Source organism: Corythoichthys intestinalis, chromosome 12 (assembly GCF_030265065.1).
Source record: "Corythoichthys intestinalis isolate RoL2023-P3 chromosome 12, ASM3026506v1, whole genome shotgun sequence".
NCBI classification, from domain to species: Eukaryota; Metazoa; Chordata; class Actinopteri; order Syngnathiformes; family Syngnathidae; genus Corythoichthys; species Corythoichthys intestinalis.
The window spans coordinates 42,924,868-42,950,133 of record NC_080406.1 but is presented as its reverse complement, the minus strand read 5'-3'; the positions used below and the strand labels follow the sequence as shown (position 1 = coordinate 42,950,133).

The 25,266-nt window shown below is 41.5% G+C and overlaps 1 protein-coding gene across 2 annotated transcripts in view; it reads left to right on the top strand.

The window, feature by feature from the left end:
• Nucleotides 1-25,266, top strand: part of LOC130927179 (carbamoyl-phosphate synthase [ammonia], mitochondrial-like) — a 113,698-nt gene that overhangs the window by 21,918 nt on the left and 66,514 nt on the right. Inside the window, exons 1-8 of one of the 2 annotated variants that reach the window (XM_057852813.1) lie at nucleotides 13,357-13,470; nucleotides 15,792-15,901; nucleotides 15,981-16,125; nucleotides 16,340-16,429; nucleotides 16,520-16,576; nucleotides 16,752-16,844; nucleotides 16,928-17,017; nucleotides 17,454-17,582. In XM_057852813.1, the coding sequence (XP_057708796.1) occupies nucleotides 13,357-13,470; nucleotides 15,792-15,901; nucleotides 15,981-16,125; nucleotides 16,340-16,429; nucleotides 16,520-16,576; nucleotides 16,752-16,844; nucleotides 16,928-17,017; nucleotides 17,454-17,582 (828 nt within the window). Of the gene's footprint in view, nucleotides 1-13,356; nucleotides 13,471-15,791; nucleotides 15,902-15,980; nucleotides 16,126-16,339; nucleotides 16,430-16,519; nucleotides 16,577-16,751; nucleotides 16,845-16,927; nucleotides 17,018-17,453; nucleotides 17,583-25,266 lie in introns of those variants that run through there. The other variant, XM_057852814.1, reaches the window with a different exon arrangement.

Below are 25,266 nucleotides of genomic sequence, written 5' to 3'. Positions count from 1 at the left end.
TGAGCCCTAAAATTGGATCAGGGGAAATGCGATGCACCATAAGGGTCAATCTGGGACATTAAAAAAGAAAAATGTAAACCAGATCCAGCAAAATGTAAAACATGCATCCATTCGTTTTCGGTATCGCTTCCTGTTATTCAGGTCACAAGTAACTAGAGCTTTTACCAGATGACTTTCGGAGAAATTACTGGTCGCCTACCAATCAAATTGGACATTTAGACAAACAACCAGTCACACTCACATTACATGCATGGGAAAATTACAAAATTAAATTCCAGATCCTGTTTCTCTTGATTAAACTGATATAAAAACATTTGAACCCTTTCAGGGACAGTAGTCACTATAGTGGACAATTATTCAACAGTTGTCACTGACCTTTAACCTTTTATTGGGAAAGTCACTATTTTTTTTTTTTTTTTTAAATGTTCATTCATTCATTTTCCGAGCCGCTTATCCACACTAGGGTCACAGGGGTGGTGAAGCCAATCCCAGCTAACTATGGGCGGTAGGCGGGGTACACCCTGAATCGGTTGCCAGCCAATCGCAGGGCACAAGGAGACAAACAACTATTGGCGTACACACTCATACCAAGTGCTGATTTAGGGTGTTATATTAGCCTACCATGCATGTTTTTGGGATGTAGGGGGGAAACCGGAGTACCCGAAGAAAACCCACGCAGGCACAAGGAGAACATTCAAACTCCACACAGGAAGGCCGGATGAACTCTTGATCTCAGAACTGTGAAGCGGATGTGCTAACCACTCTGCTACAGTGCCGCCAATTAAACTAAATGTTAGCATTTTTTTTTTTTTTTTTTAAATGAATAATGATTTTTTTGGTTTATATATAAACATATTTATTTATTATAAACAATTTTAAATTAATAATAATAATCTTTTTAAATATAACATATAATATTTTTTAATGAATTATAAACAGTTAAATTAATACAATGTTAACAAAAACTAAATTAATAAAATTAAAATGAATAAAAACAGAAATATACACTGTTACACTGATACGAAGTAACAATCGAAAGTTGATTTTTTTCCCCATAGTAATTAACATGCATGCCATTAATGGCGATAGACATCCAATTCAATTAAACCGAGAAGACTGGCTGTGAATACTCACTGTTTCAGTGTCATTGACGGTGCTAGATTTCCAATCCATTTTGACTCCCAGTCAGTGACCCCTAGTGCTGTCAGTGTCAGCCAGTGAGTTAAAGTGCTGGCCAAAGGTTTTGGCACCCCTGCATATCTGTCAGACAATGCTCAATTTCTCCCAGAAAATGATTGCAATTACACATGCTTTGATAGTAATATCTTCATTTATTTTGCTTGCAATGATTAAACACAAAATAGATTTTTTTTTAAAACAATCATGATCATTTTATACAAAACTTCAAAAATTGGCCGGACAAAAGTATTGGTAACCTCAGCCTAATACTTGGTAGGACAACCTATAGACAAAATAACTGTGACCAATCGCTTCCGGTATCCATCAGTGAGTTTCTTACTATGCTCTGCTGAAATTTTAGACCGTTCTTCTTTGGCCAACTGCTCCAGGTCTCCAGGAGATTTGAAAGGTGCCTTCTCCAAACTGCCATTTTCAGATCCCTCCACAGGTGTTCTATGGGATTTAGGTCTGGACTCACTGCTGGCCACTTTAGAAGTCTCCAGTGCGTTCTCTCAAACCATTTTCTAGTGCTTTTTGAAGTGTGTTTTGGGTCATTTTCCTGCTGGAAGACTCATGACCACTGAGACGCAGCTTTCTCACAATGGGCATTACATTATGCTGCAAAATTTGTTGGTAGTCTTCAGACTTCATAATGCTATGCACACAGTCAAGCAGTCCAGTGCCAGAGGTAGCAAAGCAACCCCAAAACATCAGGGAACCTCCACCATGTTTGACTGTGGGGACCGTGTTCTTTTCTTTGAAGGCCTTGTTTTTTTTCCCGGTAAACTGTATGTTGATGCCTTTTCCCAAAAAGCTTTGCTTTTGTCTCATCTGACCAGAGAACATTCTTACAAAAAATTTTTGGCTTTCTCGGGTAAGTTTAGGCAAACTCCATCCTAGCTTTTTTATACCTCTGGGTCAAAAGTGGGGTCTTCCTGGGTATCCTACCATAGAGTCCTTTTTCATTCAGACGCCAACGGATAGTACGGGTTGAAACTGTTGTACCCTAAGACTGCAGGACAGTTTGAATTTGTTTGCATGTTAGTCGAGGTTCGTAATCCATAATCCGCACAATCTTTCGTTGAAATCTCTCGTCAGTTTTTCTTTTCCGTCCACATTTAGGGAGGTTAGCCACAGTGCCATGGGCTTTACACTTATTGATGACACTACGCACGGTAGACACAGGAACATTCAGGTCTTTGAAGATGGACTTGTAGCCTTGAGATTACCCATGCTTCCTCACGATTTTGCTTCTCAAGTCCTCAGACAGTTCTTTGGTCTTCTTTCTTTTCTCCATGCTCAATGTGGTACACACAAGAACACAGGACAGCGGTTGAGTCAACTTTAATCCATTTTCACTGGCTGCAAGTGAGATCTAGTTATTGCCACCACCTGTTATGTGCCAGAGGTAAGTAACAAGTGCTGTTAATTACACAAATTAGAGAAGCATCAGATTATTTTTCAAAGGGTGCCAATACTTTTGTCCAGCCCATTTTTGGAGTTTTGTGTAAAATGATAATGATTTAATGTTTTTCCCCATTCTCTTTTGTATTTTGTCATTGCAAGCAAAATAAATGAAGATATTATTACCAAAGCAATTTGTAATTGCAATTATTTTCTGGGAGAAATTGAGCATTATCTGACAGAATTGCAGGGGTGCCAATACTTTTGGCCAGCACTGTATATGAGTGGCCTGTCAGGTCTAAAAAGAAACACAATTTGTGCATGAAATGTTTAAAGTAAGATTATGAATGCAAAATAAATAAATAAATAAACATCTGAGTTTACAATCCAACCCTTACATTTCATGATATTTGATTAAGCACATTCAGGTTTGCTAGAGCTATCATATTTTAGGAATCCAGCAATCAATCCCGTTGCCCCAAAATCTTTGGGTGGCATCCTTATGTGAACTCTTGAGGTTAGTGTTTCAGTAGTAGCATTAAAACACAGCAAGCATGAAATCTCAGGCTGGGTCTATACTGTGAAGGACAAAGTGAAAAGGACACCGATTAGGAGACACACTTCTTTGCCAACCGTGACGTCCTGCTGCTTAATGAAATGTGAAGAACTTGAGCCAGTGGAAAAAGTATGCATGAGTGGTGTAAGACTTCAAAGATGGCAGATGCTTCACCGTCCGAAGGGAAGTGAGGTGTTGACAGTGTTGCAGTAGAGGAAGGAAAATGCATATCCTTCGGAACGTAACATGCATCATGCAGTCAAGCTGCAACTTATGTGTCAAACTTGAGGCCCAGGGGCCAGATTTGGCCCGTCGCATCTTCTAGTTTTGGCCTGCTTCAACTTTTTATTTCTCACTAGAATAACATTTCTTTGGAACAAAACTTTAGAAAGAAAAATGGATTTCACTTTCCCATTTTTTAAATACAAAATTAAAAAAAATATATATTTTTTTAGATATTTAGAGTCTCAAATAACGAGGATTTGGACATTATTTTTAGGTCAACAATGTCTCTGAACATTATGGCCGTCTAAAGGAAACTCTTACTATGATGTGCCCTGCAACAAAACGTCTACATACACTTGTTCAAATGTTCTTATATCAATGAGCCATTGTACTCATAGCCAAAAATTTTATCTAAGTTTTGTTGTATCCAAATATATTTTCCAACAGAGAGAGATTTTGTTATGGTCCATTTAAAGTGACGGGCTAATTCTGAACATAGCCACATTCATAAAATACGAGGGTATTCACACTTAAACCATTTGAACAAGGGTGTATAGACTTTTTATATCCACAGTAAGTCATCCTGGTAGACATGTGTGATGACTGTAGAAAAGGAGTTGTGACCATGGTTCCTGCCCCACTTCATCACTCATAGCTTACTTTTCAAACACTGTGCGCTTCCTTTACTGCCCTCCAACCATTCCACACCGGAACGAGGCTGTAACTGAGCCTGGGGGACAGATGGGCCCTATTTATAGTCCCTAAAGAGAGGTGTGAAGTTTCTTGGGATTTCTAAGAGCGAGGGACATGACTCCTTAAGGGGGGCGATGCGCTCGCTCTTCACCACATGCTCTCTTTAGCAACCTCGCTCTCCCAATATCCCTCTACAGGCCACACAGGAATTAGCCAGGGGTCAGAGTAAACAAAGCTTCTCGCTAGCCTTTTTTATTGAGGACTTCATGATAGAGGTTGGGAATGTGATAGAAGCCAAAGAGTTCAGTCCTACAACTCCACCCTTTAAGAGTGTCCTCTTCCTTTGACTCTTGGGTGTTCTCATGACATGATGCTATGGCTAAAACAAGGATGGTGACGTTTGGGGAGATGCTTTTCTATAAATGAGAGGCAATTGAGATCTTTAATATGGTCATATTTGTGCAATAAAGTTCCAACTAAAGACAGCGCGAGGCTTATAAGAGCGATGACAATTTTCAGATCCTGTCACTGACAGTGGTTGTAGAAAATATTATCCCTTTATAGGGCACTGATTTAACTCGTTGGTTGCCGTTGACGGCGCTAGACGTCAATTCATTTTGACTGGGAGTGGCTGGGAGCAAATGATCACTGCCAGCCCTCACAGTCTAAATGGATTGGATGTCTAGCACCGTCAATGGCACTGTAAGATGAGCATTCACAGCCAGTACTCGCAGTTTAAACTAATGGACGCCTAGTGTTGTCAATGGCAATTGAAATTCAAAATAAACTTTCGCGTGTTGGATGTATTTTTGTATTTATTCATTTTACTTTTATTATTATTTTTAAATGAACCATTTATAAAATTAAAGTATATAAAGTGGTTATTCATAAATTAGAAAATAAATTTAGCAATATTGTATAAATTATTTTAAAAAAAAAAAAATATATATATATATACTGTATACAGTGGTACCTCTAGTTACAAACATATTTACATACAGAAATTTCTGGTTAAGACACGCCTCAACGGGAAAATATTGCTTCGTTGTGAAAGAAATTTCAGGATACGAAAGGGAAAAATACAGGGTGCTTAGTACTCGCAGCTCCCAAAGTTTACTCAACGTAAATACTTATAACTGCTCTGCCATTGGCTATTGCCTAGTATTCCTGGCATCCAATTGGCTAAGCGGGACCTATACTGTACGTGTATATGTACTGTATATCCTAGCACCCTTTTCATTCGCCCCTAGTGTTCCGACAGCTTTACATGAGTGTATTAACTTTTTTTACTGTGCTCTTAGTTTTTTACATTATGTGCATCTTTGATTGTATGTTTACTGCGCAATAATCTAATTGTAACATGTACTGTAATTGTTACATGTTTTGATGCATTTAATGCGTTATAAAAAGATTTACAGTGGTATGAAAAAGTATCTGAATCTTTTGGAATTTTTCCCATTTTTGCATAAAATCACAATCAAATGTGATCTGATCTTTGTCAAAATCACACAGATGAAAAAACAGTGTCTGCTTTAATTAAAACCACCCAAACATTTATAGGTTTTCATATTTTAATGAGGATAGTATGTGTAAGATGTGCTCTAATGCTTTTGCATGCTAAGGTTAATAATGTGTGTTTAAAACTAATAGTTATAGCTACTTGTCTTATTTAACAGTCCTAAGGCCTTAGAAAAGAAAGAATGTTTCGCGGAAGGTCACATTCAACTGAAGGACAGATGCCCAGCTTGACCCAGAGGGGTAGATTTCCTGTTTTAAGTTTCTATTGCTGACAATAAAGTTTCAACACAATGAGACAAGAAAAATAACTGCCCGCATTCTTTTCTCAAGATAACAGCTATTTCTCAAGATGTGAAACTCACACATGTATGTTGAAACTTTCTCACTTGTCAATAAAAGCTGCGCTCCTCAGGGTGAAAGTCAGATAAGCTTGTTGGGAGCCACGCGCTCCCATCAACCTTTTTCTCCTGACGGCAGTCAGCATATCTCCTCCGTTCCTGGTCTGATCCTTCTCCCGTCGTCCCTTTCTGGGTCTTTAATTAATTACAAAAGTGAGTTTAGACCTAACAGTATGCAAACAAAGACAGAAGGGGGAAAATCAGTAAGTGAACCATCACATTTAATATTTTGTGGGGACCCCCTTTGGCAGAAATAACTTCAACCAGACGCTTCCTGTATCTGCAGATAAGTCTGGCACATCGATCACGACTAATCTTGGCCCATTTTTCTCTACAAAACTGCCGTAGTTCAGTCAGATTCCTGGGATGTCTGGCATGAATCGCTGTCTTTAGGTCATGCCACAGCTTCTGAATGGGGTTCAAGTCTGGGCTTTGACTTGGCCACTCCAGGATGTGTATTTTGTTCTTCCGTTTTGGATCATTGTCTTGTTGCAGCATCCATCCTCTTTTTAGCTTCAACTGTCTGACAGATGGCCTCTGGTTTTCCTGCAAAACATCCTGATAAACTTTTGAAGTCATTCTTCCATTAATGATTGCAAGTTGTCCAGGTCCTGAGGCAGCTAAAGAGCCCCAAATCATGATGCTCCCTCCACATTGCTTCACGGTGGGGATGAGGTGTTAATGTTGCTGAGCTGTTTCACTTTTCCTCCACACATGACGTTGTGTGTTACTCCCAAACAATTCAACTTTGTCGACAAAATATTTTGCCAAAACTTCTGTGGAGTGTCCAAGTGCCTTTTTGCGAACATTAAACGAGCAATAACGTTTTTTTTTTTTTTTTTTTGACAGCGGTGGCTTTCTCCGTGGAGTCCTACCATGAACACCATTGTTGGCCATAGTTTTACATATACAGTGTATCACAAAAGTGAGTACACCCCTCACATTTCTGCAGATATTTAAGTATATCTTTTCATGGAACGACACTGACAAGATGACACTTTGACACAATGTAAAGTAGTCTGTGTGCATCTTATATAATAGAATTAATTTTATTTTCCCCTCAAAATAACTCAAAGACGGTAAAGACAGTACACAAGAAAGCCCGCAAACAGTTTGCTGAAGACATGTCAACAAAGCACATGGATTACTGGAACCATGTCCAATGGTCTGATGAGACGGGCGGGCTTTCTTGTGTATCGTCTTCAGAAGAGGCTTCCTCCTGGAGTGGCAGCCATGCACACCAATTTGATGTAGAGTGCAGCGTATGGTCTGAGCACTAACAGGCTGACCCCCCACCTCTTCAATCTCTGCAGCAATGCTGACTGCACTCCTGTAACGAGTCACATGACATTTTGGAGGGTAAATGACAAGCAGTACTCAATTTGAACATTTAGGGATGTACGTAGTTTCTAAGGGGTGTACTCACTTTTGTTGCCAGGGGTTTATATATTAATGGCTATATTTTGAGTTATTTTGAGGGGAAAATAAATTACCTCTATTATGTAAGCTGCACACAGACTACTTTTCATTGTGTCAAAGTGTCATTTTGTCAGTGTTGTCCCATGAAAAGATATACTTAAATATCTGCAGAAATGCGAGGGGTGTACACACACTGTAGCTGATGTGTGCACAGATACTGGACTGTGCCAGTGATTTCTGTAAGTCTTGAGAAGACAGTCTAGGGTTCTTTTTTACCTCTCTGAGTCTTCTGCGCTGAACTCTTGGCGTCATCTTCGGTGGGCGGCCACTCCTTGGGAGAAAAACAACAGTGCCAAACTCGCTCCATTTGTAGACAACTTCTCTGACTGTCGATTGATGAACATCCAGACTTTTAGAGATGGTTTCGCATCCTTTCCCAGCTTTATACAAATCAACAATCCTTGATTGCAGGTCTTCAGACAAGCTCTTTTGACCGAGCCATGATGCACATCAGATAATGCTTCTCATCAAGACAATTCTTACCAGGTGTGTTTTTCATAGTGGGTAGGTCAGCTTTAAACCTCTCATCAGGTACTGAGCACACACCTGACTTAAATAGTTTGGTAAAATTTGGTTTCAATTGCTCTTTAAGTTTCCTTAGGCAGAGGGTTTACTAACTTATTTTCCCCCTTCTGTCATTGTTTGCATGCTATCCTCTTTAAAATATGAAAACCTATAAATGTTTGGGTGGTTTTAGTTAAAGCAGAAACTGTTTTTTACATCTGTGTGATTTTGACAAAGATCAGATCACATTTGATAGTTTTATGCAGAAATGTGAGAAATTCCAAAAGGTTCAGATACTTTTCATACCACTGTATGTCTGAATTTTTGGGTGCTTGGAACATGATTAGGGCTTCTACATGGATAACGCATCCCTACTTATGACATTTTCAGATCACGAAACCACTTCTAGAACCAATTAATTTCGTAAGCAGATGTATATAATTGATACCTAGCGTCTAGATATGTGGACGTCACATTTTGGGCCGTTTGAGCCACATTTGTATACCAAATATTAATATTGTGGCCCACATGACCCAAAATTTGATGGACACGGGGTCTTTATGAGTCGAGTTAAGATTTTTTCCCTTCCTTTTTAAATACCAAAAATAGTCTATTATCCCCCTTTTTTGACCCAGCCCCAATTCGCTGGCAGTGCTCCTATTTTATTTTATTTCTATTAGAGAATTCTTGAGTGATTAATCTGCCAATGCCTGGAAAATAACACTGAGAAACACATGTTTAAGTAACAGATATGTGCTAGTAACCTGGACAGCAGCTGAAACTGAAAAGTTGTTCTAATATGAGACTGTACTATACTACAATACTTGTTCTACTTACAATACACTATTTCCATATAGAGTACTCTTGAACTACATCTCAAAAAGAATTCTTTATAGGACTGTAACTCTGAGTACCCATTGTATTCTTTAATTAAATGTAGATAATGTTACTTGAATGGATAATAGGAAAAGAAAAGTTCTTTCTCTCATCTCTGGGCCAGGACTGGGCTTGTCAATCTGGCAAAGAGAGGCAAGAGAGCCTGTTGGTCTATTTTGGTCCTCTCTTAAGCTCGGTCCACCATCTGAAAGCCCCCTTGAAACAGAGGACAATGTGGGGTCCCTTCACTGAGGACAGACACTTGAGCTCATTAGACCACAAGCAAGCCAATCAGCGAAGGAATTCAGAACACATAATCACAGTTTGCACAATAATACAGGCCTGTACTGTACAGTACATTATGCTGGTTCCTCATATCACGTCCACTTACTGTATTGCTAAACATTTTTTTGAGACATGGAAATTTACAGGGGTTGGAAAACTATTTGCCTTTGACTTGACAGTTTCAAATAGATATATTGATATGAAAAAATTGTGAAATGTTAATCCACAGGTCATAACTCATCTTTTGGTATTGAAATACTGACACACTATTTTCAGCTACTGGGAAATAGACTAATAAGTATAAAATGAAACATGATGTGCTTAGAGTGAATCATAAACTGATTGAACCTCTTAATCAGATCACAAGCTTAGAGTAGGCAACAATTTTTACCACTGGATGTCAGTAGAGCACCAGTGTCTAAAACTCAACCTGAAGCTAAATTTATTCCATGGAATCATAATTTTGGTTTCACACAGAAACTGCCTGAATGCAGACAAGGAAAAAGAACATGGGAAATTCACATATTTGTCTTTAATGTACGGGAGCTCCAGTTTGTACAGTGTATGGTAATCCATGGTAATTTAAGAAAAATGAGTTGAACATAGAAATTATTTTTCACTCACACCCGGTGCTACTTCCCGAGTCCACACAGCATTTATTCACATACACACGCACACACACTTTGTTCAGACTGCTGAACCCAGCAGAGTGGCAGTCAGGCAGCCTTCTCCTCTGAGGACTAGTCTTGCAGTGATCAGCAAATACACAGACCACTCTAATCCCACCGCCATGGAGTGTCCACATGGTCCCTTTTTGGTCTTGTTATCTTTTGAAATCAAGCAACAACCCCCCAAAAGGGATGTTACTCTCTCATAAAAGCACAACACATCGTTTATTAACCTTGAATTGCATCTTGATTATAATGGAATGATTCACGGCAGTGATACAAATCAGGAATGTCCACCTACACCCATCTGGGGACACTTACAGAAAATGAGAGAATACAAGTGCCACAACAAGTTTAAAGATTTTTTAAACTATCATAGTTAATCTGGTATGTTCACGAATCAAAACTTGAAACAAAGCTGAAATTGCAGTAACATGTTTTTGTTTATCAAACTGAATTATCTTTGTCAATGATGATTTAACTTTTTCCATAAGTAGTTTTTTGTTGTTGTTTTTTTTGCTTGGTAATAAAAGGTTCTGTACTTAAATCGATTATTAAAAGTAGTATCATTATTATATGTGGGAATTACTCTGTTCACACCCTACCACGTTTTCAACGCACATGCCAAATAGTGTTGTAGGCAGTTTGAAATGTTCTTTTTCTGGATGTGGCGGGCCACAAAAAAAATGGAAGAGATGTCATGAATAGCCCCAAGGCTGTGGTTTAGACACCCCTGAGCTAGATAGAAAAGTTGGCACGTAAATTTGTTGGCCGGATGGAATAACATATCGAAAAATAAATTTACATTTAATACATGTGCATACAATACATTTATATTCATTACAGTTTTACATTTTATTTAATAACTGTCTGTAAGGTGAATTAGATAAGACACCTCATCTTAACCATCATCTTATCTCAATGCTAGCTATTGACAATGATATATGTCCAATTCACTTAAACTGGGAGATCTGGCAATACATGCTCATTGTCAGTGGCCGAAAAGTGTCTTTGCATTTAACTGACTTTCCTAACGTGTAAAGCAATAAAGCAAACAAAAAAAAATGAATGAAATGAACAAATATATATATTTTTAAAATTGGTCAAAATTATTTTTCGAACAGATCATGTTACCAGCACCTTAGACGGTCATTTGCTTTGCATATTATTATTATTATTTTTTGAATTAGGGGAGGGCAATATTATTTTTCAAATGATTTTTTTCTTAGTTTGAAAATATTTTTTTTTGATTGAAGCAACTTTTTGGGGGATTGAATGATTTAGACACAAATTTCCTACCCATAATTTGGCCCAAACACACAAAAAGGATTGCTAAAATCAAAAATTTTAATTAAAAATTAAGTGTTCAAATTCAAACATTTGGGCCTTTATTTTGCATTCCAATTTTTTTTTCTATGAGTGAAATTTTTCTTTTTTGATTGAAGTGATTTTTCATTTGAAAATATATGTTTTTTGTTTGAAGCAACTTATTTTTTGATTGAATAAAGACACAAATGTCCTAGCCAAAATGTGGCCTAAACGCAAAACAACATTACTTCAATCAAAAAAGTTGCTTCAATCCAAAGAAAAAAAGCTTTCAAATGCATGTTTTTTGAGTTTCAAATTAATTTTTGCATTCAAACACAAGCTTTTTAATCGAACAAGACACAAATCTACCTCCATATGGCTCCGGCCAGGGGATACAATTTTTGACTGGGGTAACTACATTGGAATGTCACCGGCGGGCATACCATATTCAATGGATGACGATCTTGGAGAAATGTTTAGCTGTCCTAATCAGCCTGATTTATAATTCAGCTCAAGAATGATGGGAAACAAAAAAAAAAATGCTCATTTTCAGCTTATTATTATAAATATTCTTGTAAGTAAATTTTATTGCTGACACTGCGTTTTGGGGTCATCAACATGTTGTGCCCCCCTGGCCCAAAAGTCAAACTCCGCCTATGCTTTCAGCATCTCCCAGTCAACATGAATGGCGTACCGCACGCAGGCTATTTTTAGACCGTGACGTCGCATCGTAAAGCGGAAGTAAAGCCGAAGTGGGACATTATAGACCCACCCTCGCATAGACACAACACAATTAGTGCTACTTTTCGCCGGTAATCTTTCAAAAACAAACATGCCGATCACGCATTGCTTTTTTGGAACTTGTAGAAACGACTCTAAACATTACGACCATGAAGGATGTTTTCTTTATACGTTCCCGGAAACCAAAAACTCGGGAGGAAAAAATGTGAAGACCGAATCAACTTGCGCGGACTTTAACACCAGCTCGGCGAATTCATTCACGTTTCATATGCAGTAAACATTATGTTGGGTTGGCATGGTCTTTCAGATGACAAAGAGGTAAGCCATTTTTATATTTTTACTTAATTTTTTTAGCGTAACGTCGTGCCGTACTGCTTCTGTCTGACAATGAATGACCTGAAAAAAATTACAATCGTATCTGACTGCCACTGTTACAGTTTCTGTTAAATATATATATATAAAACAACTTTCGTAAGGGGGAAGTGTAAATAAATTATAGGATTAAGATGTGTTATCAATGAAAAAATTAAAAGTGTTCATTGGCTGTCACTGAGTAGCATTTGCGGTCGCTACACAAAGCTAACTAAATTACCCCCCAAGAACAGTAAGAGACGTAGGACAACCAGAGGATATATAAGAAAGACAGGGCTGATGGTAAAGGATAGCTTGTTGAAACTGGAGAATGCCATTGTCAGTCGAGTTGATAAAAAAAAGCTAAAGCTATGCTTAGGTCGGCTTTTTTGTTGTTGTCTTTTTCAGCCTTCGACACTAAAGCCATCTCTTTAACTGAACATTTTAATGTTCTTCCACATCTATGCCAGTCAATTTGGCACCAGGCACATCATTTTCGGAGAGAATTGGTAGGGGGTAGCTCTGTAAACATCTCCTTGGTACACGATTTCCATTCATTTCCTATTAGGGACAAACGGTAACTTGTCCTTGCTTAGCAACAGTTGCTAATGTCATGAATATTAATGAGCGGAAGTGACGTGTTGGTTGCGGTACGCCATTGGACGTCAGCTCAGCCCATGTGTTAATGGATTGAATTAACGAATTCAGTAATTTTTCCATAATTAAAACCAGTCAACTTATAAAACATAGGTTCGAAAAGAAACTTGGAAAGAAAATATTCTAAATGAGAGTATTTCTTCATCCCAAATGGAGATTTGTACAATTTGACCTTAAATAAGTGGCTTGTTTTGACATTATCATGTCAAAAATGATGAATAGTACTGTGAACTATGATTGGTTGAACGCAACTGGACTGAACACAGAGCACCAATCAAATCGTCATGCGCACCAATGAAGCGTAACATAACTTGCTGTCGTCCAATCAGCTGTCACCCTACTTGACCTTACTAAACTGTCAGAGCAGCCGGTGCTGCTCCGCCTGAATTCATTCATTCATATCATCACTCGAACTTGTTCGCAGTCAACTTTTCAACACACCACGTAATCATCGTTTTAACATCAAAGCAGATTGTCGAGACCTGTCGTATTGCGAGTGACATTGTCGGATAATATGACCAAAATCCTGCTAGCTTGCAGCGCTGTCAAGTCTTTGAGACACTGCTTCGTAGTTGGAAGAACGCCGGTATGGTTGAAACTTCAAACTGCAAAACTTTTTAGTGTCAAGGTAAGGGAATCGTTTTGTAAGGGTCCATTCATTTCACGCGTAGAAACGTCTGGAAACGCTATTCTGGAATGAAATCCGAACTAACTTTCTGTACTCTTTCAATGGTCTCCGTTAAGTGAACACAAAATACATAAACAGTTATGAATTAAGTTAACATGTAAAGCCATGATTTATAGCAGAGGGGTTGTTAGGCTACTATTTCAATATTGGAACGTTGCTATGCACTTAGTTAAGATTCCATTCTTGTAAAAGTAGCTCAAGTTGCATTGAAGTGTATATTAAAAAACACTATTTATTTGCCGTGGGGTTCAGTAGGTCAGGGCATCATAGTGACCTAGTTGCTATTACATATCCCGCACTGTTCTTAGGTTAGGGTTTGAAACTCGTTCCTGATTGGAGTTTTCATTTCTTACACCCTCATGCCCAAAATATGTAGATACAGTGCTGGCCAAAAGTATTGGCACCTCTGCAATTCTGTTAGATAATGCTCAATTTCTCCCAGAAAATGATTGCAATTACAAATGCGTTGGTAGTGATATCTTCATTTATTTTACTTGCAATGAAAAAACACAAAAGAGAGACAGAGAGAAAAATCATTATCATTTTACGCAATACTCAAAAAATGGGCCAGACAAATGTATTGGCACCCTTTGAAAAATCATGTGATGCTTCTGTAATAACAGCACCTGTTACTTACCTGTTGCACATAATAGGTGGTGGCTAAACTAAATTACACTTGCAGCCAGTTAAAATGGATTAAAGTTGACTCAACCTCTGTCCTGTGTCCTTGTGTGTACCACATTGAGCATGGAGAAAAGAAAGAAGACCAAAGAACTGTCTCAGGACTTGAGAAGCAAAATTGTGAGGGAGCATGGGCAATCTCAAGGCTACAAGTCCATTTCCAAAGACCTGAATGTTCCTGTGTCGACGTGCGCAGTGTCATCAATAAGTGTAAAGCCCATGGCACTGAGTCTAACCTCCCTAGATGTGGACGGAAAAGAAAAATTGACGGGAGATTTCAACGAAAGATTGTGCGGATAGTGGATTAAGAACCTCGACTAACACCCAAACAACTTGAAGCTGTCCTTCAGTCCAAGGGTACAACAGTGTCAACCCCTACTATCCGTCGTCCGGCGTCTGAATGAAAAGGGACTGTATTGTAGGATACCGAGGAAGACACCACTTCTGACCCAGAGACATAAAAAAGCCAGGCTGGAGTTTTCCAAAACTATCTGCGAAAGCCAAAAACATTTTGGAAGAATGTTCTGTGGTCAGATGAGACAAAAGTAGAGCTTTTTGGGAAAAGGCATCAACATACAATTTACAGGAAGAAAAAAAAAACGAGGCCTCTAAAGAAAAGAACACGGTCCCCACAGACAAACATGGCGGAGGTTCCCTTTTTTGGGGTTTTGGGGTTGCTTTGCTGCCTCTGGCACTGGACTACTTGACTGTGTGCATGGCATTATGAAATCTGAAGACTTCCAACAATTTTTTTAGCATAATGTAGGGCCCGGACTAAGACAGCTGGGTCTCCCTCATAGGTCATGGGTCTTCCAGCAGGACAATGACCCATAACACACTTCAAAAGCACTAGAAAATGGTTTGAGAGAAAACACTGGAGACTTCCAAAGTGGGCAGCAATGAGTCCAGACCGGTATCCCATAGAACACCAGTGGAGTGATCTGAAAATGGCAGTTTGGAGAGGCCCCCCTACAAATCTAAGAGACCTGGAGCAGTTGGCCAAAGAAGAATGGTCTAAAATTCCAGCAGAACATTATATGCAACTCACTTATGGATACCGGAAGTGGTGGTTCGCGGGTATTTTGTCTAAAGGTTGTGCTGCTAAGTATTAGGCTTAGGGTGCCAATACTTTTGTCCGGCCCATTTTTTGGAGTTTTGTGTAAAATGATAATAATTTATTATTTTTTTCATTCTCTTTTGTGTTTTTTCATTGCAAGCAAAATAAATGAAGCTAATACTACCAAAGCATCTGTAATTGCAATCATTTTCTGGGAGAAATTAAGCATGATCTGACAGAATTGCATGGGTGCCAATACCTTTGGCCAGCATTTGAAGATATGGAGTTTTAAAAAGAGCAGAACAACTATATAAGCCTGGTTTTAGCTTAGAGTCGGTTAGCAACCTTCATGTTCAAATACCTGTCTATGTTCATAACACACTCAGTGAATAATGAAAATATCTGCTTGAGCATTAAAAGCAGAATCACGTTGTTCTATAGTATTAAGGTGCTGCTTTCACAATTTGCTTTTGAGGTCATGGTAAACCTTTTATTATTATTATTATTATTTTTGTTATTGTAGGCCCAGACAGCACATCTGGTTTTGGAAGATGGCACCCAGATGAAAGGGGTTTCCTTTGGTTATGATGCTTCTGTAGCTGGGGAACTCGTCTTCAATACAGGTCTTGTTGGGTACGTGAGACCTTAAGTTGATTTCCTAATGACTAAGTATTCCTGAATCTTCACATTAGAATCATTTCTCTGTCTTTAGATATCCTGAGGCCTTGACTGACCCCAGTTACAGAGGGCAAATCCTGACTTTAACATACCCGATTGTGGGGAACTATGGTGTACCAAACACTCAAGAGCAGGACGAACTTGGACTGAGAAAACATGTGGAGTCGGATGGCATCCAGGTATGAAGCTCTGATTTGAAACCCTCAACTTCTGAACAATGAGTGCAATACTTTGCTAAGTGCACTGATCAGTGCGGTGTAGAATTCCAATTTCTAGACATGCTGCCATAAATGCTCTTTTGTACAGCACACATTAAAGTTAGGCTATGTATTGGAATTCTTGGGGATTTTTAGTTAATTGTTTCTGAGGCTCAAATTGTTCTTGTGCCTCGAGGTATCTGGTCTTCTTGTTCAAAACTACAGTCATGAGTACAGCCACTGGAATTCTGTTAAGTCTCTTGGTCAATGGCTACAAGAAGAGAAGGTAAGTGCCCTCATGGCACTGTGTGTTTATTAAATACTTTACATTAGATATGTTGGTTCTAATGTAAAATTATATTTGACTTGTTGAAAGGTTCCTGCACTCTTTGGGATAGACACCAGAATGTTGACCAAGATTATCAGAGATAAGGTGCTGTAGATATTATCTTCTGTTTTGCCTCAAAGAGTAATTTACTAAAAGGACACATCTTTATGTTAAATTTAAAATATGAATACATTTCTCCACTATAAATGACAAAACTTCAAGTGTCTTACAAAATTTCACCGACTGTATTAAAATGTCCCTTTTCTTGCTTTCACCTCAGGGCACTGTTCTTGGAAAGATTCAGTTTGATGGGCAACCTGTTGAAATATTAGACCCCAACCAAAAAAATCTGATAGCGGAGGTCTCAACAAAAGTAAGGGCAGCTTGTACATGGAACGCTCCTTTGTTTTCTCTGGTGAATGCTAATTTTCCCTTATATGTCCGCTTACTCTCCAGGAATCCAGAGTTTTTGGAAAAGGAAACCCTGTCAAAGTGGTTGCAGTTGATTGTGGCATTAAGCATAACATAATTCGTCTGCTTGTTAAGGTGAGAAAGCGCATGGCCTTTTAACCTCATCTTCCCCGTATAATGTTAGGAACATTTCACAGCATGATTCAGGAAATTTGAAATGATAATGTCAGTCTGTAAAAGTTGCTGCTAATGGTTATCCAGCTGGAGTGAAAATTAGCTTCTCATTGGTGTCGCACCATGAATTCATCGCTACTCATAATCGAGACTTTATCTTGGGGGAGGGGGGTCGCTGGAATCGTTTCAGTGTCCATCTGTGTTCTTCATTAGTATGTCCATGTAACATATTAAATTATTTGTCTTGAATGTTTAGCTGCTCAATGAACATGCACTCTTTTATGCAGTTACAATGTATGTACCGCATTCCAAATGTCACATTACGTGGACAAAAATAGAAATACAATATCTAATTCCTATGATGCCGCTTTAGCTAAATTTGACTTGTTTTTGCTAGCGGGGTGCAGAAGTTCACTTAGTACCATGGGACCAGGACTTGCTGAGTCTAGACTATGACGGCCTGTTTATCTCCAATGGACCAGGAGATCCTTCGCTTGCTGAGGCACTCATCCACAATGTCCGCAAGGTATGACAAGAGCTGACCTTTTTTTTTGTTGTTTGTGGCAGCCCTTTTAATTTTAGTCTTAGTCTTAGTATTTTTGACGAAAATACTTTTTACTCTTAGTCATATTTTAGTCATTTCAAAATGTGTTGGTTTTAGTCTATTTTTTAGTCGACAAGTATTCAAACACGCTTTAGTCTAGTTTTAGTTGAGAAAAAAATAGTCTAGTGTGTTGGTTTTAGTCTTTTTTTTTTTTTTTGGTCGACAAGTATTCAAACAAGCTTTAGTCTAGTTTTAGTTGAGAAAAAAATAGTCTAGTATTAGTTGACAGATACACAAGGTTTTAGTAAAATAGAAAGGTTTCCAACAATTTCAAATGAACCTTGACAGACAAGTAAACACTTATTTTCACAACACTGGCTTTACTTTGGTGAAATTTGCACAACGAATGCCGTGAAATAAAATTCCTGTTGTGCAGAGAGGTACAAATCATATGTAGCTTACAACTTATAAGGAACTTAGGAAGTATACATAACATGTTTGAATATTAATTTAAGCTGAACCCTGATAACTGTAGAACAATATAGTACTAATAACCAACTCCTGGCCCACTCAGAACAAGCCCAAATTGAATTGCGCTGCAGTAACTCAACTGTGAAAGCAGGTACGCCCTATCCAAAGAGCAAGCGCATTTTCTTTTTCCATATACTGTATATAATTCATTTATATCTTGCTTATTTATTCATTTTATAATCAGTGTTGCATTATTTGCTGCTGCAAATTTTTATATGTATCAGTCTTTTTTTTACACACACACACATGTACGCGCGTGCGCACGCACGCACACGTAGCATGGCGGAGCCAAAGCTTTAGTGACAGCGCCTGTCGACCCACTTTTGCTAATGCTGTACAGGGTTTTGCGTGAATAAAAATGTCAGTTATTTTTCCATATTTTGTCCCATCAACCTTTAGTCTTTTCAGCCGTGTCTATGCACCTCCCTCTCTTTCATTTCCGTCTCAGTTGTCCAGGGGGCGGGATGAGCGGAGCACTGAGATATTTCATTGGACTAACAAAAATTAGAGCAACGAATAGGCCGTGTGCCATGGCCGAGAAACTTTTAAAAAATTATTATTAAACGGCGTCATCGGCCCAAAATGTGTGTCGGCCTACTGGGAAGTGCCCAGTACCCCCAATGGCCAGTCCACCTCTGGCTGACAGCACAGATAGGGGGGTGGGGGGTGATAATATTTATGCAGACGTTTTGCACTTATTTACACTACTTTAATTAACAATTTTTCAAAACTTTTGAAAAAATTTTGAGCTTTGTCTTTTACGGGGAGATGTAAATAATTCATTAATTTTCCGAGCCACTTATCCTTATGAGGGTTTCAGGGGTGCTGGAGCCTCTCCCATCTAACTATGGACAGTAGGCAGCGTACATTCTGAATCACTTGCCAGCCAATCGCAGCAAGGGGATGATTCAAACACACACACTCATACCAAGGGACAATTTAGAGGGTTCAATCAGCCTACCATGCATGTCTTTGGGATGTGGGAGGAAGCTGGAGTACCCGGAGAAAACCCACGCAGGCACGGGCAGAACATGCAAACTCCACACAGCAAAGCCGGAGCCGGGACTGAAACCTTGATCTCAGAACTGTGAGGCGAACGAACTAACCCCCTGCCACCGAGCCACCAAGTAAGTAATAAATAATGAATAAATACATTTGTAAAATTTTTAATATATTTATACATATACCAGTACTTGCTTACAAACCACTCTTCAATACAAACCAAAGAAATTGCTAAAATGAACCCGTTTCTTGATTAATCCATTGAATTGAAAAAAAAATTACCGTAAATTCCGGACTATAAGCCGCTACTTTTTTCCCTCCCTCAGTATCCTGAGGCTTATAGTCCAGCGCGGCTTATTTGTTGATTTATTTGGGTTAATAGGTAACACTTTATTTGAGAGCGGCGTCATAAGACCGTCATAATTATAACACTATCAAGGGAATTAATGAATGCTTATGACAGATGTCATTGTCATCCGGCAAACTATGTCACTAACTCAATTTATGTCCAGCTCGGATCTTTTAAATCTATTCAAAAGTGAGATAATTTGCCGATGACACAAAATGACATCTGTCATAAGGATTCATTAATGCTCATGGCAGTGTCATGTCATAATTATGATAGTCTTATGGCACGACTGTCAAATAAAATGTTACCAAATACCATAACTAGCAATTAATGAAACAACTGGAACAGCAATTGAAGAAATAATTGGCACATAACATGAATTTTGATTGTTATTTACATCTGTAGCGCTGCAATGCATGCTAGGAGGCATGTTGGACAACAACAGTGTTGATGGGAGGTGGCAGCAGAGGTTGACTGTCTCTCCAAGGAAGCAGTAATGTCCAAATGAAGCTTCTTGAAGCAATGGTGTTTCATTTGGTCTTATGACCGTCATAATTATGACATGACACTATCATGGGCATTGTTAAGGTGCGAGAGCAATAGGGGATCCCAGAGTGGACACACAGTGGTAAAAATGAGCAATCGTTTATTGAAGATCACAAGGCTGTCTCGGGTGTAGATTGCTGGGAGCGGACGTGGGATGAGGAGGCTCGGAAGAGAGGCAGGCGTGTAATCCGATGAGGGGCGCGCAGAAGGCAGGACCTGGGACGAAAGCAATGTAGTCGTAAGCCAGAGATCAAAAGATAGCAAATACAAGGCGAGATACAACTGATACAACTTGGGGGGGCCAAGGGACTAGTGGAGACCGGTTTCACGAGGGAGACATGGAACGTGGGGTGGACCCGGTAATGTGCAGGGAGCCGGAGATGCACCGCGTTGGGGTTCACCACCTTCGTGATCTCAAAGGGCCCAATGAACCGGGGGGTGAGCTTCACGGACCCTGTCTTCAAGGGCAAGGACTTGGAAGAGAGCCACACCTTTTGGCCGACAGTGTAAATCGGTGCGGGCGAGCGGCGACGATCGGACTGGGTACGGGACCTCTCAGAGGCGCGGAGGAGAGCGGCGCGCGCTTGTTCCCAAACTCTGGAGCAACGGTCGATGTGGCCTTGGACAGACGGGACGGCTATCTCACTTTCCTGGGAGGGGAACAACGGGGGTTGGTAACCCAAGGAACACATGAAAGGTGACATACCCGATGACCAGGGTCGGCTTTGGACAGGTAGTGGGCGAAGGAGTCCAGAACTGGGCTTGGTGGACGTTTTGCTGCGCGCACATACTGTACAGGCTAGGACATAGGATCTAGTATCTTCTGGCATGGATGGCCACCAGAACCGCTGGCGTAGGACAGCCAATGTCCTACGGATGCCGGGGAGGCAGAACAGCCGGGATGACTGAGCCCACTCCAAGACCTGGGAACGGAGACTCTGGGGCACAAACAGGTTAGACTGGGGACCGGCTTGAGGATCTGGGTGCTCAGCATGGGAATCCTTTACTTTGCGCTCTATCTCCCATTCCACGGAGGCCAGGAAGCGGGTTTGAGGAAGAATCGGCGCGGGTTCTTCCTTAGGTTCAATGGTTTGAAATTGGCGTGACAGGGCGTCGGGTTTTGTGTTTTTGGAGCCTGGGATGTAAGAGAGCACAAAGTCAAAACGGCAGAAAAACAAAGCCCACCTGGCCTGTCGTGGATTCAGTCTCCTAGCCGCCTTGAGGTACTCCAGGTTCTTATGGTCAGTGAGTACGAGGAATGGCTGTGGTGTGCCTTCCAGGTGGTGACGCCATTCTTCCAGAGCCAGTTTTACTGCTAGGAGCTCCCTGTCCCCGATACTGTAATTGCGTTCAGCGGGTGAGAGCCTGCGGGAGAAAAAGGCACATGGGTGGATTTTGCTATCGGCGGGCTGGCGTTGGGAGAGCACTGCGCCCACCCCCGACTCTGAGGCATCAACCTCCACAATGAACTGGAGTGACGGGTCGGGGTGGACCAGCACGGGGTCTGAGGTGAAACGACTCTTGAGGTCGCTGAAAGCGGCGTCTGCAGCGTCGGACCAGAGGAATGGTTTGGCGGTGGAGGTGAGGGCCGTGAGGGGAGCTGCAATCCGGCTATAATTGCGAATGAATCTCCTATAGAAGTTTGCAAAAACGAGAAAGCGTTGTAGTTGCTTCCTGTCAGAGGGGCGAGGCCAGTCCAGAACAGCAGTCACTTTTGCCGGGTCCATTCGTAGCTTCCAATGCCCCACAATGTAGCCAAGGAAGGCAGTTTCGGTAACACTGAACTCGCATTTCTCGGCTTTTACGTACAGACGGTTCTCTAGCAGCCTCTGGAGTACTTGGCGGACATGGTCCTCATGTTCTGATGGGGTGCCAGAGAACACCAGAATGTCATCCAAATACACCACGATGAACCTGTTAATCATATCAATCAGGACGTCATTCACCAAGTTTTGGAAGACGGCAGGGGCGTTAGTGAGCCCGAAGGGCATAACAAGATATTCATAATGGCCCATGGGCGTGTTAAAGGCAGTCTTCCATTCGTCGCCTTCCTTAATACGGACGAGGTGGTAGGCGTTACGTAGGTCGAGCTTCGTAAAGATGGTAGCCCCGTGGAGGGGGGTGAAAGTGGAATCAATAAGAGGAAGAGGGTATTTGTTTTTAATTGTGATTTCATTCAGCCCCCGGTAGTCGATGGTGGGTCTGAGGCCGCCATCTTTTTTATTCACAAAAAAGAACCCTGCCCCGACAGGGGAGGAGGAAGGGCGAATAATACCTGTGGCCAGGGACTCCGTGATGTATGACTTCATTGCCTCCCTTTCTGGTAGAGAGATGTTGTAAAGTCGTCCCTTGGGGAGGGTCGCACCAGGAAGGAGAGAGATGGCACAGTTGTACGGACGGTGAGGAGGGAGTGACACCGCATGGTCCTTACTAAAAACCAGTCCAAGGTCATGGTAGCATTCTGGCGCAGCGGAGAGGTCAGGTTGCGTCGGTTCCTGGACCGAACAGGTAGGCACTAAGGCAGATTTAAGACAGTGTGAGTGACAATAGTTACTCCATGCAGTTAACTTAGGGTGGGTCCAGTCTATGGCGGGGTTATGAGTTCTTAGCCAAGGCAGACCAAGGACCAGAGGTGTGCGGGGACTACGGAAAACAAAAAAGGAGCTCACCTCTCGATGGTTGCCAGATAAGAGGACATCAACGGCTTCGGTCTGTCTGCTCACGCTGAACAGGGGCTGTCCATCCAGCGCAGTAGTCTTTAAAGGGGCAGGAAGCGGGTGTGTACTCAACCCCAACTGGCTCACCAAGGTTTGATCAATGAAATTTTCGTCGGAACCACAAATCTACAAGGGCGGTGACAGTGCGGGATTGGCCCCTCCAGGACAGCGTGGCGGTGAGCTGGAGCCGGCGTGAGGAACTGTGGGACATGTGGCTCACCAGTAGTCCCTCCTCTAATGGTGAGCCTAGCAGTTTCCCGGACGCACCGGGCAGCTGCGAATAAAATGCCCCCCTTGCCCGCAGTAAATACACAACTGAGCGCTGTACCTGCGAGTGCGTTCCTCCTGGGATAGCCTGGCGCTGCCCAACTGCATTGGTTCAGGTTTGTCAGCAGGGGGCGGTGTCGCCTGAGCCGCATCAGTGGCCTGAACAGGGAGCGAAGACGGGCGTGGAAGGGCAGCTAGGCGCGGGCCGGGGGGGTTCGGCGGTTCCCGGCGTTGTCTTCTTCGCTCCCGCAAGCGATTGTCAATTTGGATCGCTAATTTAATAAGACCCGGGCTCATCCCGCGTGGCCAATTTGTCTTTGAGGGACTCCGTTAAGCCGCGGGTGAAGATCTCCTGTAGCGCCGCATCGTTAAAACGGCTCTCAGCGGCCAACGTGCGGAATTCCACCGAGAATTCGGCGACGCTCCGTGACCCCTGGTGAATGGAGATCATCCGCTTGGCAGCCTCTTTACCACGGATAGGATGGTCGAAGATCTTTCGCATTTCATCGGTGAAGTGGGCGTACGAACTACACAGCGCGGACCCCTGCTCCCATATAGAGGAAGCCCAATCGAGAGCCGCTCCGCGTAGGCATCCGATCAAATAAGCAATCTTTGTTCGGTCCCCCTGGTACATGGATGGCTGCTGTTCGAAGACAAGACTGCACTGGACTAAAAAAGCACGACATGTACCAAGGTTGCCGTCGTAAGGAGACGGAGCCGGGACGTGGGGTTCCCGCGCCGCAGCTGTTGACGCCAGGTTAGTTGCGGGAACATGACTCGGCGAAGCGGCGGTGTGGTGGAGGGGAGGCGGGGCTGTGCGTGAGGCAGCGGCGTGAGTTGTGCCTGGATGGCTTGAAGTGACTCAGAAATGTCCGTTACCTTACTGAATAGATATTCGATTGCTTGGTGGTGGTCAAGGAGTGACGTGGGCGAGCTGGCTGTGTTGTCCGTGGGATCCACGATGGCCCGATCAAACTGTTAAGGTACGAGAGCAATAGGGGATCCCAAAGTGGACACACAGTGGTAAAAATGAGCAATCGTTTATTGAAGATCACAAGGCTGTCTCGGGTGTAGATTGCTGGGAGCGGAGTTGGGGAGCTGACGTGGGATGAGAAGGCTCGGAAGAGAGGCAGGCGTGTAATCCGATGAGGGGTGCGCAGAAGGCAGGACCTGGGACGAAAGCAATGTAGTCGTAAGCCGGGGATCAAAAGATAGCGAACAAGGCGAGATACAACTGACGTGTGAAGCAGACAAGTTGATCGGGCGACGAGGTGGCAGCGTCCATTGGCTTTTATGGATGGCTGATTGGCATTGCCAGCACCTGTGGCCGCTCCACCCGTCTGTCGTCCAACCTGCAATCAATAAAAACATGCACACCTGCCGGAGGTGGGCAGGTCTCAGAAAGAAGGGGAAGAGGACCTAACAGGCATTACTGAATGCTTATGACAGATGTCATTAAGTGTCATCCGGCAAACTGTCACTATCTCCATTTATGTTCTGCTCTGATCTTTTACATCCATTCAAAAGTGAGATAATTTGCCGGATAACACTAAATGACATCTGGTATAAGCATTCATCAATTGTCATAACAGTGTCATGTTATGATTATGATTGTCTAATGACAGTTTTATGGGGCCATTTTCAAATAAAGAGTTATCAAATACCATCTCTAGCAATAAATGAAACTGAAACAGTAACTGAAGAAATAATTAGCAGAGAACATGAATTTTGATTGTTATTTACATCTGTAGTGCTGCAATGCATGCTAGGAGGCATGTTGGATGACAACAGTGTTGACAGCAGGTGGAGCAGTAATGGGCAAATTAAGCTTCTCGAAGAAATGAAGCTTTTCAGCCCATTGGTTCAAAGCTTCATGGTGGTTCATTTGGTCTTATGACAGTCTTACGGTGCCGCTGTCAAATAAAGTGTTACCGGTTACTATCTTTTGGTGTAAATATTCCATAATACAGTGAGGAGTGCTGCGGCTTATAGTCCAGTGCGGCTTATCTGTGAACAAATGCTGTTTTTGTGTCAAATTTGGTGGTTGCAGCTTATAGTCAGGTGCGCCTTATGGTCCAAAAATTATGGTAATCGATTTTGCTCCATTCTTTAAGACTTATACAAATGTTAAGAATAAGACACACTGTAAAAGTTACTTTGGACACTAAAAATTAAAGACCTTGGAGGTGTTTTTGGTAAGGTCCCACTGTATTATACAGTGATCCCTCGCTACTTCGCGCTTCAAACTTCATAT